This window comes from Sorex fumeus, unplaced genomic scaffold (assembly GCF_029834395.1).
Source record: "Sorex fumeus unplaced genomic scaffold, SorFum_2.1 ptg000002l, whole genome shotgun sequence".
In the NCBI taxonomy this organism is placed as follows: Eukaryota; Metazoa; Chordata; class Mammalia; order Eulipotyphla; family Soricidae; genus Sorex; species Sorex fumeus.
Window position 1 is genome coordinate 26,088,731 of NW_026606059.1, and position 13,382 is coordinate 26,102,112.

Genomic DNA, 13,382 nt, shown 5'->3' on the forward strand with positions numbered 1-13,382 from the left:
GGAGACTGCCAAGAGCTCAGGGCTGCTGGGTTTGTACTAGAGAGTAGGAGAATCAACAGGTGGATACAAGGAAATTTTAGGGCAGAGAAATGACTCTGTGTGATCCTGTAGATATTGTAATGGTGGATACCTTCTCAGCCCTTACAGAAGGCACAGCACTAAGGGTGGATACCAGGGCTGGGAATCAGCTCATTGTAGTGTTTACCTTGCATGTATGAGACCTGGGCTCCATCCCTCCCTAGCAGTGCCAAAATAATTTGAAAACCAAAGAAATTTAAAAAGGAAAATCTAAAAGGAACTGTGAACTTTACTGACAATAGATTGATAGTGACTGATCAGTTGTTGCAAATGTAAGTAATGCAAGATGTTTATAAAGAACTACGTAGGGAAGGGGGAGGTCTATAGGAACTCTGATCTACTGTCTCTGAAAACTACTTTTAAGACATCTATTATTTTGAACTTCAAAATCACAAGATAAATTATATAATATTTTCTTTAAATGTAAGGGTCAGAGACTAGCACCTCCAGGAATTCCCCAGAGCATCTCTTGGACATGGTCCTCCAAACAACAGCAACAACAAAAATTTTACAGAAAAAGAAAATGTGAAAGAGATCCATCATTATCTATCAGCTCCCCAGAAGGAAGGGGCACAAGCAGATAGAAGTTGGGGAAAAAGCAAGAATTTGTTCCTTTTCAAAGGCCATTGAGAAGATACAGGCGACCCGAGTGTGACCCAGGGGGGCACTTCTGAGATTCAACCCCAACCCTGACTGCTCACACCTCTCCTAGACTCCACAAAAGCCCTTCGAAGGGGGGCGAGAATGTGGGGGTGGAGTGAGGGGCGGCAGGGAGGAGAATAAATTCTTATTTTAAGAAAAAACCAGTTTGGAACGTGCACGGGAGTGTCAACAAGTTATGTAGATCTTATCAGCGGTGCATTTTTGGTGCCTCCCAGCTATCCAACCAGGCTCCACCGGCCTGTCAACAGCCTTCAGCATCCCACGCACCAGCGGCCTATCAGCTCCTCTGCCCAGCCGTGGCTTCCCCAGCCCTCTGCACCCTCCCCCCCAGACCCCCTTGCATCTGCTGGGGGTACTGTGTCAGGGACTGGAATCTCGCCTTTATGCTCCCACTGGAAAGAGGCACTTTAGTTTCCGGCACAGGAGGATGCAAAGTTATTGTCCAAGTCTGAGATACCCCATTTGCAGATAAAACATGTGATTTCACAAAAGCATGAAGAAGGGCTAAGGCCTGAGACGGGTGGGGCTCCTACCCCTGCATGTCCCCCCCACCCCACCTCCCAGTCACTAAAAAATGAAGGACTCATGATATCTACTTGGGCCCATGATAGTACAGCTTTTCAAATGTCTTTTGGCTCAAAGATGCCCCACCCCACTCCACTCCAAAGTCTTTATTTTAACTAGTGGTAAAGATTGTCGTTCCCAGCGGGGAGATAGTATCCACCTTGCATGTGACTGACCCTGGTTTGGTTCCTCAGCACCCCATGGTCCCCTGAGCACCACTGGACAGCCCTGGAGGTTGCTGGAGTGACCCGGGAAATCCCTGAACCCCGGCCATCACAGGGCCCTGGTTTTGACCCACTGACCAGTTGGCTGAGAATCAGTGGAAGGCCCCTAGGGAATCCTAAGCACTATTTGCAACCCCTCTGCGCTCTCTCTCTCTCTCTCTCTCTCTCTCTCTCTCTCTCTCACACACACACACACACGCGCGCACACACAAAGAAAGAAAGAAAATTATAGTCTCTGTTATGTATCTCAGCTTTTTTCTGTTTTTACAATTACCTGTTTATGACACTGAAGTCAATGAATGCGTCTCCTGTTTGTGTGTTTGTGTTCACTTTCAGGCAGCTTTAAGTGCCTTGAAACAATTTTCTGAACAAGGACTGGATCCAATGGAAGGCGCCATGAATATTGAAAAGGGTTCTCTTGAAAAGTGAGTACATTTTCTGTCATATTCTTCCAAGGATGATGTTGTAAATGTCCCAGAAATAAGATTCAGATTGTAGGGTTTAAAAAAATCAAGACAAAAATAGCTACCACTTACAAAACCATTCATTATACAATTAACTGAATAAATGAGAACTAATGCGTATAGTTATCTTCTTTTTTCCCATATGTATTTGCATGTTTTAGCTACTTTCTGATGTTCCTTTGGGATTTCCAGGCCTTTGTTGGACATGTGTGTGCTTTGTGGACTAGAGAGACTTGAAATGTTAACAAAAGATTGTTTTTTCACTCTGTGCTGTTGAGCATTCTCTGGCCAAACCATTTTTCTGAGGTAAAACTCTTCACTCACATGTTTGTGAACCTATGGGCCTAGGAGTGGAGGGGCAGGCTCTCCCTCCCCAATTGCATTTTCTTTTGTACACTGTTCCATGAAACACAGGCACAGATTAGTCCAAAGTGCGCTCCAAGGGTTACAAAGGTGAAACACAGCTAAAATCCTTATTTCTGAAATCCAGCTCCTGGGTTTTGTTTTCATAAGATCAGAGTCTAAGGTCTTATCTAAGAGCCTGGGGTTGGAGGTCTCTCCCAAGATTCACTTTCTCCTAAAATCCAAAGCAATTGTGGATTCCAAGTAGGGACCTTCATTGTAGATTCCAAACTCTTTTAAAACAGATATAAGAACAGGTGAGGCTTCACAACCTGCATGGGGAACTTTTTACAATTTAAAAAAATCATTAGCCTAGGAAAGTACCCCCGATATTTAACTAATGTTACACTTAAACAGATCCCCTAAAACAGGCTCGTGGTCAGCGATATTTAGAAGGCGAGAGTGTGAGAAATGTGAAATTTTCACAAGTAGACATAGCATGTTAAATCGTCTATAGATTGGCAACCATTTATAAGCTAATTTAATCAAAACCATTTCCACATGATCTCATCCGTAGACTATCTGAACATAAATATTGTTGTTTCACTTTAAAATGTCACTTTGATGGTGACCTTTGAATCCTGTGTGCCATCTGCTAATAAACATGTCTGAAGATGTGCAACCCTGGACCTTCAGCTCTTGTCAATGTATTAATCTTCCAGACAAGCCCCGCATCTGGGGGAGAATGCGGACACTAAGCAGGCACACCCGGGCCCCATCGCTCAGGACTGCAAGAAATCAAAGCCGGTCATCTAGCAGCTCCCAGAACCCCAGCTGCCACCGCATCCTTATAAACCTGTCAGCACGCATGAGGGTGTCTGTGTTCAAGGAAATGAATGACTAATACCATTATTTGAGTCTTATGTGAAGACAACACTATTCTAACACAAGAGATAATATACATAGGACTGTTTATTCAACTGGGGAAAAATAAAACTCTGAGCTTTTTCCCTTGGAACTTGAGATCAGATCATAACTCATTTGCCCAGAGGCAGCCGAAATCTGATCCTGCTACTGGAGCTTAAAATAACAATTAATGAAAAGTGTTAGAAACAGAGTTAAAATTTTTCAATGATTAATAGAGAACTTGGGTTTGGTTCTGTTGTTATGATTGTTTCCTCGTGGCACTTGTGTTTGGTTATCTTCTCCCTCCTCTCTCTTTCTCTTTCCCCTTCCTCTTGTTTTAAATAATGCTTGATGATTCAAAAAATTAACCAAGATGTGCTGTGGAATGTGATGGTCGTTGTCTTCATATAGAGTCACAGTTTCTCTTTTTATGCAGATCTTTGTAATCTTCATCCTATATCAGTATGAATAACTTCAAGATGCGCTACTCAAAAGACACATCCAAACAAACATGCTTGAAATCAGGTCAGGTATTTGATGGAAATAAGAAATAATGTCAGGCGCAACTAGTTTCAGTATATTCTGGGAATTAAAAAAAAAAAAAGAAAAGAAAAAAAAGCACTTGTGGGTTTTGAGTGCCATCATATTCCTGCCCGTGAAGGAGGCGTCTTGCCTCCCTGAACCATTTCTCTGGATTCCACGTTCTGTTGTGGATGTCACATTCACCCCCATTTGTGTGTTGTAGCCACTCACTGTGCATCAAGAGGGTTTCCAATAACTGCCTCTGGCCTGGGGACGGTGAGTTAGGAGCAAAAGAAATCATGTACATGGTGAGAAAGGGGAAATCCGTCGGAGGAGCTGTCAAAGTCTTACCAGCTTGTCGCCAGCCACATTCTGGACCAGCATGTTGAAATCCAGTGTGTAGCAAATGCAGTTAAAAAAAAAAAAAAAAAAAAAAATTGGTTGGTTTCTGTGTGAAATGTTGTCGTTGTTGTTCTTTCATTCCCTTGCTCTCTTAAATGTCACCTTAGTGAAACTCGTCCCCAAGGCCACCGCCGACCGGCCTTGTCATCCTGCCTAGCAGGAGCATTAGGAAAGGCCTGGGTGCCACATGACACAGGCTATATCTGTGAATCTGCAGAGTGGCCTCGAGGGTGACGGGACCAGGAGCTGAGTTCCTGACCCGCCAACGTCATCTCATTGTTCAGGCTTTCTCCGTATTGATTGGCAAACATTGTGCAATGAGAAAACACTATATGATCTAACTGCTCGACCCAACGCGACAATAGGAATAGAATTATGTAAGATTTCACAAGCCAAACCACTGCAAATCATGATCTGGCTGACTCACACGCGAGTGGAGAATAAACAAACAGCAACATAAGGAAATAACTTGGGGGTTGTTTTTAATGATTCCCATGTGGGGAAGTCAGCCAGGACGGGGAAGGCTGGGTGCCCTTGGAGGAATTAGGTTTGGTTACAGAAAGCTGGGGGAACTTTGTGGAAATCGTAACACCCTGGGTAACTAACTCGGAGGTTCACAAAGGTAAGCTCAAAGGAAGAATGAAGTCTTACTGTCCAATGCCCCGTGTGCTCTAAATCATTCCTTTGGAATGTTGTAGGGAGACTAGTGCCTTTTCGCCCTACCGCCTTCACCCTCTGAGGCTGAGACCCCGCCAGGGGCAGGTGGGCAGGCCTCGGGCAGGATCATGAAAGCTGAGAGTCCCTTTACCAAATGCAATAAACACAGACCACCTCTCACAGGCCAGAGACCAAATCACACCAAGGCCTCCAGGCCTGTGGGAGAGTGATGAGCTCAGGGAACAAACAAACTTAATCAGTTCTCACAACTTAAGTATCTGAAGCATTTAACTCTTGAGCTAGCTGTCAGGAGTCATTCTCAGAGCGGCAGATGTGGTCCCAAAGAGCCCAGGATGGGTGGGGGTTGGGGGGCTGTCACCTTGCGTAGGAGCTCCTGTTGAGTGATAGAGTCTTGATTCAAAATTTCATCCCATCAACCCACATGCAAAGTCCAGGGGGGATATTTTCCTGCAACAGCAACACTTCCTGGGAGCCCTTGGAGTTTTCTTGGGACTTCATTAGCAATGCAAATGATGGGTGGCAAGGGCCTGCTCCCTTCCAAAGCTCAATACTATATATCACAGGAGGGGAAACCATTAGGTAGATTTATTGAAAGAACGTTTCTTCTGCACCAGGAGATCTTTTGGATGAAAAATGGAACTCATTATTCTTTAAAGGACACAGATTGACTTATCTCCTTTATCAATTACAGTGTCTGCTTTCAGCTTTTCTCAATCAGTGCGGGGCTTTGTAGTTCCTTCTCGGTGCTGAGGCCAATATGTTTCATGAAAAAAAGGTTTATTTTTACATTTTAATTGGAAATATAATATTGTGCTTTGAAACTCTGATGATCCTTTCCAGCAACTTGCCAAAAATAAGGGTGTGTGTGTTGAGGGGGGGGTAGGGGGGGGTGTGCAGAGGGCTAAACGGTACCTAACAGACTGACAGGGAGATTCTTTCCCTTTCCTGGGATGACCTGAGAAAATGTTCTCACATTCTCCCCCACCCCCAAATCCCCCCAGCAAACATTCTCAGCAGTGGTTTTGCTGTTGTTTTTGACAGCTTCGACCAATTTCCTGAGTCCATCAAGTTAAAATAGATGAATAAAAACCTTCTTATAGGCAAAGGTTTATACACGAAGCTTCAGGAGTTCTCATGCAGCCTTGGAATGGAATCCAGACCCATTGACTGGTGTTTAAATTCTCCTGCGGTTGAGTTGTAGGGCTGGTTTTGTACCTCTGAATCTTCACATATATCATTATGACCAAAGATGATAGAAAACTTAACAGATTTTTTTTGTAGTCAATAAGTTGTTAATGCCCAAATCATATGTGGATTATTTGGGGTCTTCCTTAATCTATCACACCATGATGGAGGTACCAAATACCTCAACTCTAAGTAGTGAATAGATGGACACATGAATGATCTCTCCTGCAGATAAACATTCAGGACAAATAACTTTTAATTATCACTATATAGCAGAGCAATAGACACATATGATAATTACTTTTGATAAAATTATTGCATCTTCAACCCCATGGCAGACTATGGAAACTCTTAATCAAAAACATGGCAGGTACAAAACCCCTCACTTTAGAGGACTCTAGTAGAGACCCACTATCCTGCTCTCCAGGTCTGATTTCTGCATATCTAAGCCCTCCCTAGTCTACCAGATTTAATTCCAGGTCCCACCCCCAGATACATTCCTAAGCTTCCACAATACAGATACAGGTCTCCATGAGGAGAGAGATTCTAATATTTGGTTCAAAGCTAAGACTTCATAGATTCAGTCAGAACCAACCATCTATTTCTGGCAGACACTACCCAAGTTCCACTTCTTGCCAAAACTCATTTGAAAGTTACCTCACTGGAGAAGCTTTCCCCTTAGTGTTCTCACATGTCCTCCGCGGCACTAAAAGCCTCCTGGACTCCATCCCCAGCTTACACTGATGTATGCAGGGAATTTGGTAAATAAATAAACAAAAGAACTCCTCCACCTAAAAAATCTAGTGTGAAGACAGGCAAGGAAGTGAGCACGAGATGAGCATTTTCTATTTGATACCACTGGATGTGACTCCTTATTCCTCTGATAGTCTCTTTTCATCGGAAATGCCTCTCTCACTCAGCTCTCTGTGCTTTGAGCCTGTGCTGGATTCTGGTTACACTGTCTGAAAGCCACTGTCTCCTTTTACTCTGGTACTGTCCTGTATCTGATCACACCTCCCTCCACCCACCTCAAACATCCACTGATGGATCACTCTCTGCTCAACCCCGCCAGGTAAACTAGATTTAGTGTTCTGAAAGCTCACACAAACTTAGAATGGATATCAAGTAAATGTATTCTTCACCGCATCTCTGACCCAGAAACAGTGCCCACCTTCTTATGGAAGTACTCAACAAACATTTGTTGACTAGATTGATTAATGATCTTGCAAACCCTGCCATGATGATTTGCCAGTTTTACTAAATCAACAGTGATTGGGGTAGATAAGTATAGCCTACTGGATGGCATCCTTTGCCCAGAGATTAAATTTTGTTCATGTCAGCCTTGGCAAAGTCACTTTCATTGTCAAGCTTTTGCTTTTCATCCCTATTTGAAATAGGCATAAGAGTGGGCAGAAGAGGTTAAGTGTGGCTTAGGTGAAGAGCACATGCCATGTATCTGGGACCCCTCTCACTCCTTCCAGCGCTGCTGGGTACGGCCCCCACAGCAATAGCAAAATATGTGGGAGTGTATCATCTGGTTTTAAAAGTGTACAAGGTCTGTAATCAACACAATTTTTCAGCCACAGTCCGTGGGTGTTAAGGAGTTGTGGCTTCAAAGTGAAGAGAAGAGAGATCTGAACTGACTTTGAACAGAGAACAGAAACAAAACTGACTTTAGCAAAGTAGTAACCTTCCTGGGTCTCACCTTCCTATCTATAAAATTATGACTGCTAAGAGTTTTAGATTTGAAGCTGTATTATAGGGGAGAGAAAGAGAGAGAGAGAGAAGATAGGGAGGGAGGGAAGAGGGTGGGAGGGATGGAGGTAGTACACAGGTTAAGGTTTGTGCACTTGAGCTTGGTTTATTCCTTTGTCTCCCCACTAGTCCATTGGCCAAGAATTGCCAGAAGGACCCCAGGGCCTCCTGAGTCCTGTCACACTCCCCCCCCCCAATTTTTTATATTAAACATTAGTATACCTCTTTTACTATTGAATACTTGTATTCAATAGTAAAAGAGTATACAACAGTCAGGCAACTTCTTCAAAACCCTGAACAAACGGTTTGAGGCTCTTCATGTTCCTGGAGTGAGCAGATGCCATTGGGCTACACTAGCACGCGACAGGGACAAATGGAGACGTTACTGGCACCTGCTTGAGCAAATCGAAGATCAACAGGATGACAAGTGACATGACAAGTGACAAGTGACTTATATTCAAATCTAATATGTGAATTAGATTATTTAACCATTATCATTAGAACTAAGTAATATGTGAACTTGCCAGGAGTGGGACAAGGCTGGGATAAACCTAGTGGTGCTCAGGACTTCAGGCTCTGAGCTCAAGAATCACTTCTGTGACATCTGCAATTGTTTGTTCATTGCAGCACTCTTTACAATAGCCAGAATCTGGAAAAAACCTGAGTGCCCGAGAACAGATGACTGGTTAAAGAAACTTTGGTACATCTACACAATGGAGTACTATGTAGCTGTTAGAAAAGATGAAGTTATGAAATTTACATTCAAGTGGTACTACATGGAAAGTATCATGTTAAGCAAAATGAGTCAGAAAGAGCGGGATAGACACAGAAAGATTGCATTCATCTGGGGGAACATAAAGCAACAAAACGGGAGACTAACACCCAGGAATGGCTCAGATTAGTACCAGGAATTTTGCTCCATGACTTGAAAGCCAGCCACATGTGCTGGTGAAAAGGAAGCTCAGATAGAGAAGAGAGCACCAAATAAAGGGTGTTGTGAAGACCCTCCCAGGGTGGGAGAGACATGCTAAAAGTAGTCTATAGACCAAACATGATTGCCACTCAATGCCTCTCTTGCAAAACACAGTACCCAAAAGAAGAGAGAGAGAACAAGGGGGAATGCCCTGCCACAGCGGCAGGGTGGGATGGGGGGGATGGGAGGTGGGAGGGATGCTGGGACCCGTGGTGGGGGAGGATGGGCACTGGTGGAGGGATGGGTACTTGATCATTGTATAACTGAAACCCAAGCACAAAAATTTTTAAGTCTATAACTGTACCTCATGGTGTTTCACTAATAAAAAAAATGTTAAAAAAAAAAAAAAAGAATCACTCTGGCAGTACTCAGGTGACCGTATATGGCGCTGGAGTCAACCAGCCACATGCCAGACAAGTGCCTTAGCCCCGATACCATCTCTGTAGCACCTAGATGAACTTTTAATCAGATTTACAAGGAAAACAGAGTTTGATTTATTTAATCAAAACTACAAGGAAAACATAGCTTCTACAAATGAAGACTATTTTGCTTATAGATATAAAAACCTACTTAAGCCAGATATTAGATATTTGTTATAAGGCTATAAGGGGTGGTTTCCAGAGCCTAAGGACAGAAATGCAGGTGGGGACTGAAATCAAGAAGAAGGCTGTGGAGAAACCAGAAACTCTCTTCTCTGTCTCTCTCCATCCGTTTCTCCCTACCTATGAGTCATTTCTCTCTCCATACTAGCTCCAGCTTCTCAAGCACACACATCAGATAACTGGTAAAGGAATTCCCAATTGACCAAATTTGGACCAAGTCTGTCCCTGACCCACATTGTCCAAATATAGTTGGTGTAATGCAATCTGTATGGAGTAGGCAAAAGATGTCATCAGAGAGGTGTCATAGAAGCATTGGGGACACAACACAGTTCAATAGATATATGCCCCAGTGACTTCTCTGGAGACAGTCTTCATCATAGTCATGTGCTGGTTCTTATTTTAACTGTAAATACTGCAGCGTAAATAACTGAGTAATTGTTTCCCGAATGTTGTAGATTGGCCTCACGTTTATGAAGACTGTATTATTTTGTTTGGTTTTGTTAAATCTCTTTGGTCTTTCATTTCAAGGGTCTGATGAGCCACACAACTAACCAAAGTGAGTCATAAAACTACTTAGGAGGAAAAAAATACTTCCCCATGATTCTAAATTAAAATATATTTTAAAACCTACTTTTCTCCAGCGTAAATAATAAAAAATTAGGCAGCAGAGTTTTCATTCATCCTCAGTGACTTTTATAGAACCAGAAGATCGAAGTCCACTTCCTTGCCTTTGTTATCCCAGGGATATTTTAACTGCTTGGGGATTTATGATTCTGATTCTTACAATGTGGGAGAGATGAGGCAATCTTGATCTGGTTTTCTTTCAAACTTTACTCATAAGTTTTCCAGTTTGCCCAAAAAAGGGAGGAGACTTGGTTATTGAAAAGGGTGAAAGGAGACAAGCAATAGGGGGAAAAATTGTACTCAAATGTAAAGTGTGTGAGGAAGTCAAGTTCCATAGGAGAAGAATGAGGAAATGGAAAGTTCTGAAGAAGACACTTGTGACTGGAACAGACCAAGTGTTCCCCGATTTAAAGGTAAGTCTTTAAATGCCTTCATCTTAGTTTTAGGAATGAGCTGTCAAAATCTTCCGTTTCCTCTTAAGCCTACCCTTAAATCATTGACCTGAGTAGTAATTTTTCAGTGTTTCACCACTGGCGCTTCCTCATTCTTTGCAGGGAAGGAAGTAGATCCCTTTTCACTCGAGATGATTATCACACTCCCAGCTTTGACAAAGATCAGGTGTGGATGTGAACAACAGGGCGAATGTAGCACTCCTGGTTATCTCTTTTTTATGTCTGGGATCAGCGTTTCTTTCACAGTCATTATAACATAATGCACAACATCTTTTCAAGTGTTCAGTTCCAGGCCAGCTCAGAGGACTGGGAAACACGCTTACCGTGTGAAAGCCCCTGGTTCCATCTGGAGTATTTGAGCATTACCAAGAACAGCTTCCAAACTAAAACACAAATAAGTGTTCAGCATCAATAGAACACAACCTGTCTTTGGAGGAGACAATATTCCTGACCTAAAATTTTTAACTGAACATATTTTGCTTCTAATTTTCAATGTTAACAAAATCCTAATCTAGCCATTATTTAGGAAGTACTGACTGGGACTCCATGCTGAAGTTAGTCTCTGTCAGGAACCCAATGAGGCTTAACGTAAGGACCCTATCTTCAAAGGCTTCTGGTCCAAATGGGAGGATGAAATGACAAGAGAGTTAGAGAAAAATGCAAGAAGATAAAAATACATATACTTCACTAGGAATTGGCTTCATCTTCTTTGCCACAAGGTTAATGAGTAGCATTGTGGGGAAATTCAGGCTAATGAGCCAGGCTTTAATAGTCAAGACTCTGGCTGATGACCTATCACTGAAGAGTTATAGGAATTAGTTTGCACATTTCCTTTTCTCTGGGGTAAATTCCCACAGTAGTTGAGGCATTATGAGCCACGGTCCCTTCCATAACTTCCGTTCTTACAAACAACAATATTCTTTAAACACCTACTGAGATAGACAAGTTTGTTTCCCAAGAAAGCAGGGCTGTTTATAGCTAAGAGTTGGGATCCTTGGGGCTGGGGCTGGGACAGGGTCAAGGTTCATGCTTAGCATGCGTTCAACCCAGGTTCAACCCTTGGCAGCATATGGTTCTCCAATCACAGCTGGATGTGACCCTTGAGGTCCTGAGCACCCCTGGGGTGGCCCAGATGGCCCTGGCACTGCCGGAACCAGAGAACTTCCTTGGACCCTCACATTGAGTCATCAGTCTGGTTTCAGGTATCCTTCACAGACGCCTCCTGAATGCCACTTGGAACACTGCCTGGGAGGATTCCTAAAAAGGAATTCAACTCAGACAGAACACAAACTCCCAAAGTGTAATTAAGTAAATTACCTTAATTTCTCTAAATTTCATTTTTTTTTAGCTAGAAAATGAGAATATCAGTACTCTTATATGGGTTGAATAAATTTGTTTTATGAGGACTAGAGCTATGGCTCAAGTATTAGAGTACCTTCCTAGTCTATTAGGCCCCCAGAGTCAATCCTTAGCCCTGTTTGCCATCACCCCCACTCCCAGCACCATTGGGTGTGACCCTGATGAAAAATAAATGAATTTTTACGAATAAAGTGTTTCAAATGTCTTAAATATCCAGGGCACAGAGTAACTCCAAAGCAGGTATTGTTATTGACCTACAGCCAATTGATGAATTAATCAATTAGTATTAATTAACTCATATGTACCAGATACTATGACTAAGCTCTGAGAAGAGAAAGAAGGCTGAGATGAATAAGGCGTAGGCTTGTTTTGAATCATGAGATTCTGGTTTCCTAACTGCCATTATAAAACATACACACAGATGCACCTTAGTCAAAAATGAAGGGTCACTAGGCCTGGGGCAAGGAGCAACTACAGGAAGCCCCAGAGCAGCAAGCAGACAATAGGATGAGGTAGGGATGCAGGACCCACCAAGGCACCTGCATGTGGCTCTTAGTGCTTCTGGGGACTTGTTTGGTGAGAATGACCCACAGACAGAGAATTATTCATGGTAAAGGGATTACACATACCCCACACACCTCTGGCTGTTCTTCTTGCTCTAGACTCAGAAAAACAGGGCAAGATGGTTGAAGAGACCTACCAGTGACCCAGAATGGAGCACATAACCCCTGTGGGCACCAACGCTGACTCAGCTGGGGTTGGTGCTTCCCCCTTCTCTTCCCTTTGTTGTTGAGATGACTGACGTCATCAGCAACACTTGGTTATAGTGCTTGGAATGCCCAGCTGTGGTTCTGGTCAGGGCTCACGCAGGTGGGAGCATGACTGTGTGGTGCCATTAGGATCATGGTGGGCAGTGCTAGGGACTGAAGCTGGGGCCTCCAGCCAGCAGGGTAGGCACCAAATTTTCTACCACTGACTTCTCCCAAGCTCAGAGAATGGACTTTTGTTGGGATAAATTTTTTGGAGGTAAAGTGAACTATAAGAAGCCCTGTCCTTCATGATCAGTGTGGGAAAGACAGCTTATCCTTCATCTGGTTACAAAATGCAGCCTCACTACAATGGTCCTTTGACATTGTTTCTTAGTTCACCACCCTGAAAAGAGCAGTAGAGGTCCAGAAAATTCCACATAATAAAAATATTGCTTGCAACAGTGTTGAGGTCGCCAGGATCTGCAGGAGGCCAAGAGCCAAAGGCAGAAAGAAAAGGAAGTATAAAGTAGATAGATTCAACAGCCCTAATCATCACATGGTGTAAGGGAAGGTCGAGGAAGGCCATCCAGGCTGGCTTGAGCGCCCAATTGACTTGGGGGAGGGCTAGGGAAATATTACTTAGGCAAGAAGTAACTGGAAAAAGGACTGCTGTTGGTCCTTGGTAACATAAAGGTAAAGGTAAAGGTAAAGGCCCTCCTGTTGTTTGTCGATTTGCTCAAGCGGGCCCAGTAACGTCTCCATTGGAGACTTTGTTGTTACTGTGTTTGGCATATCGAAGACGTCACGGGGAGCTTGCCAGGCTCTGCTGTGCGGGCGAGA

The 13,382-nt window shown here is 43.3% G+C and overlaps 1 protein-coding gene across 8 annotated transcripts in view; it reads left to right on the forward strand.

Moving 5' to 3' along the window:
* The window catches only part of STAU2 (staufen double-stranded RNA binding protein 2), a 282,793-nt gene extending 278,934 nt beyond the window's left edge, over nt 1–3,859 (forward strand). For all 8 annotated transcript variants that reach the window (XM_056113368.1, XM_056113359.1, XM_056113351.1 and 5 more), the window contains 2 exons: nt 1,866–1,954; nt 3,058–3,859. In XM_056113368.1, the coding sequence (XP_055969343.1) occupies nt 1,866–1,954; nt 3,058–3,151 (183 nt within the window). In that variant the 3' untranslated portion in view covers nt 3,152–3,859. The remainder of the gene's footprint in view (nt 1–1,865; nt 1,955–3,057) is intronic.
* The last annotated feature ends 9,523 nt before the right edge of the window (nt 3,860–13,382 follow it).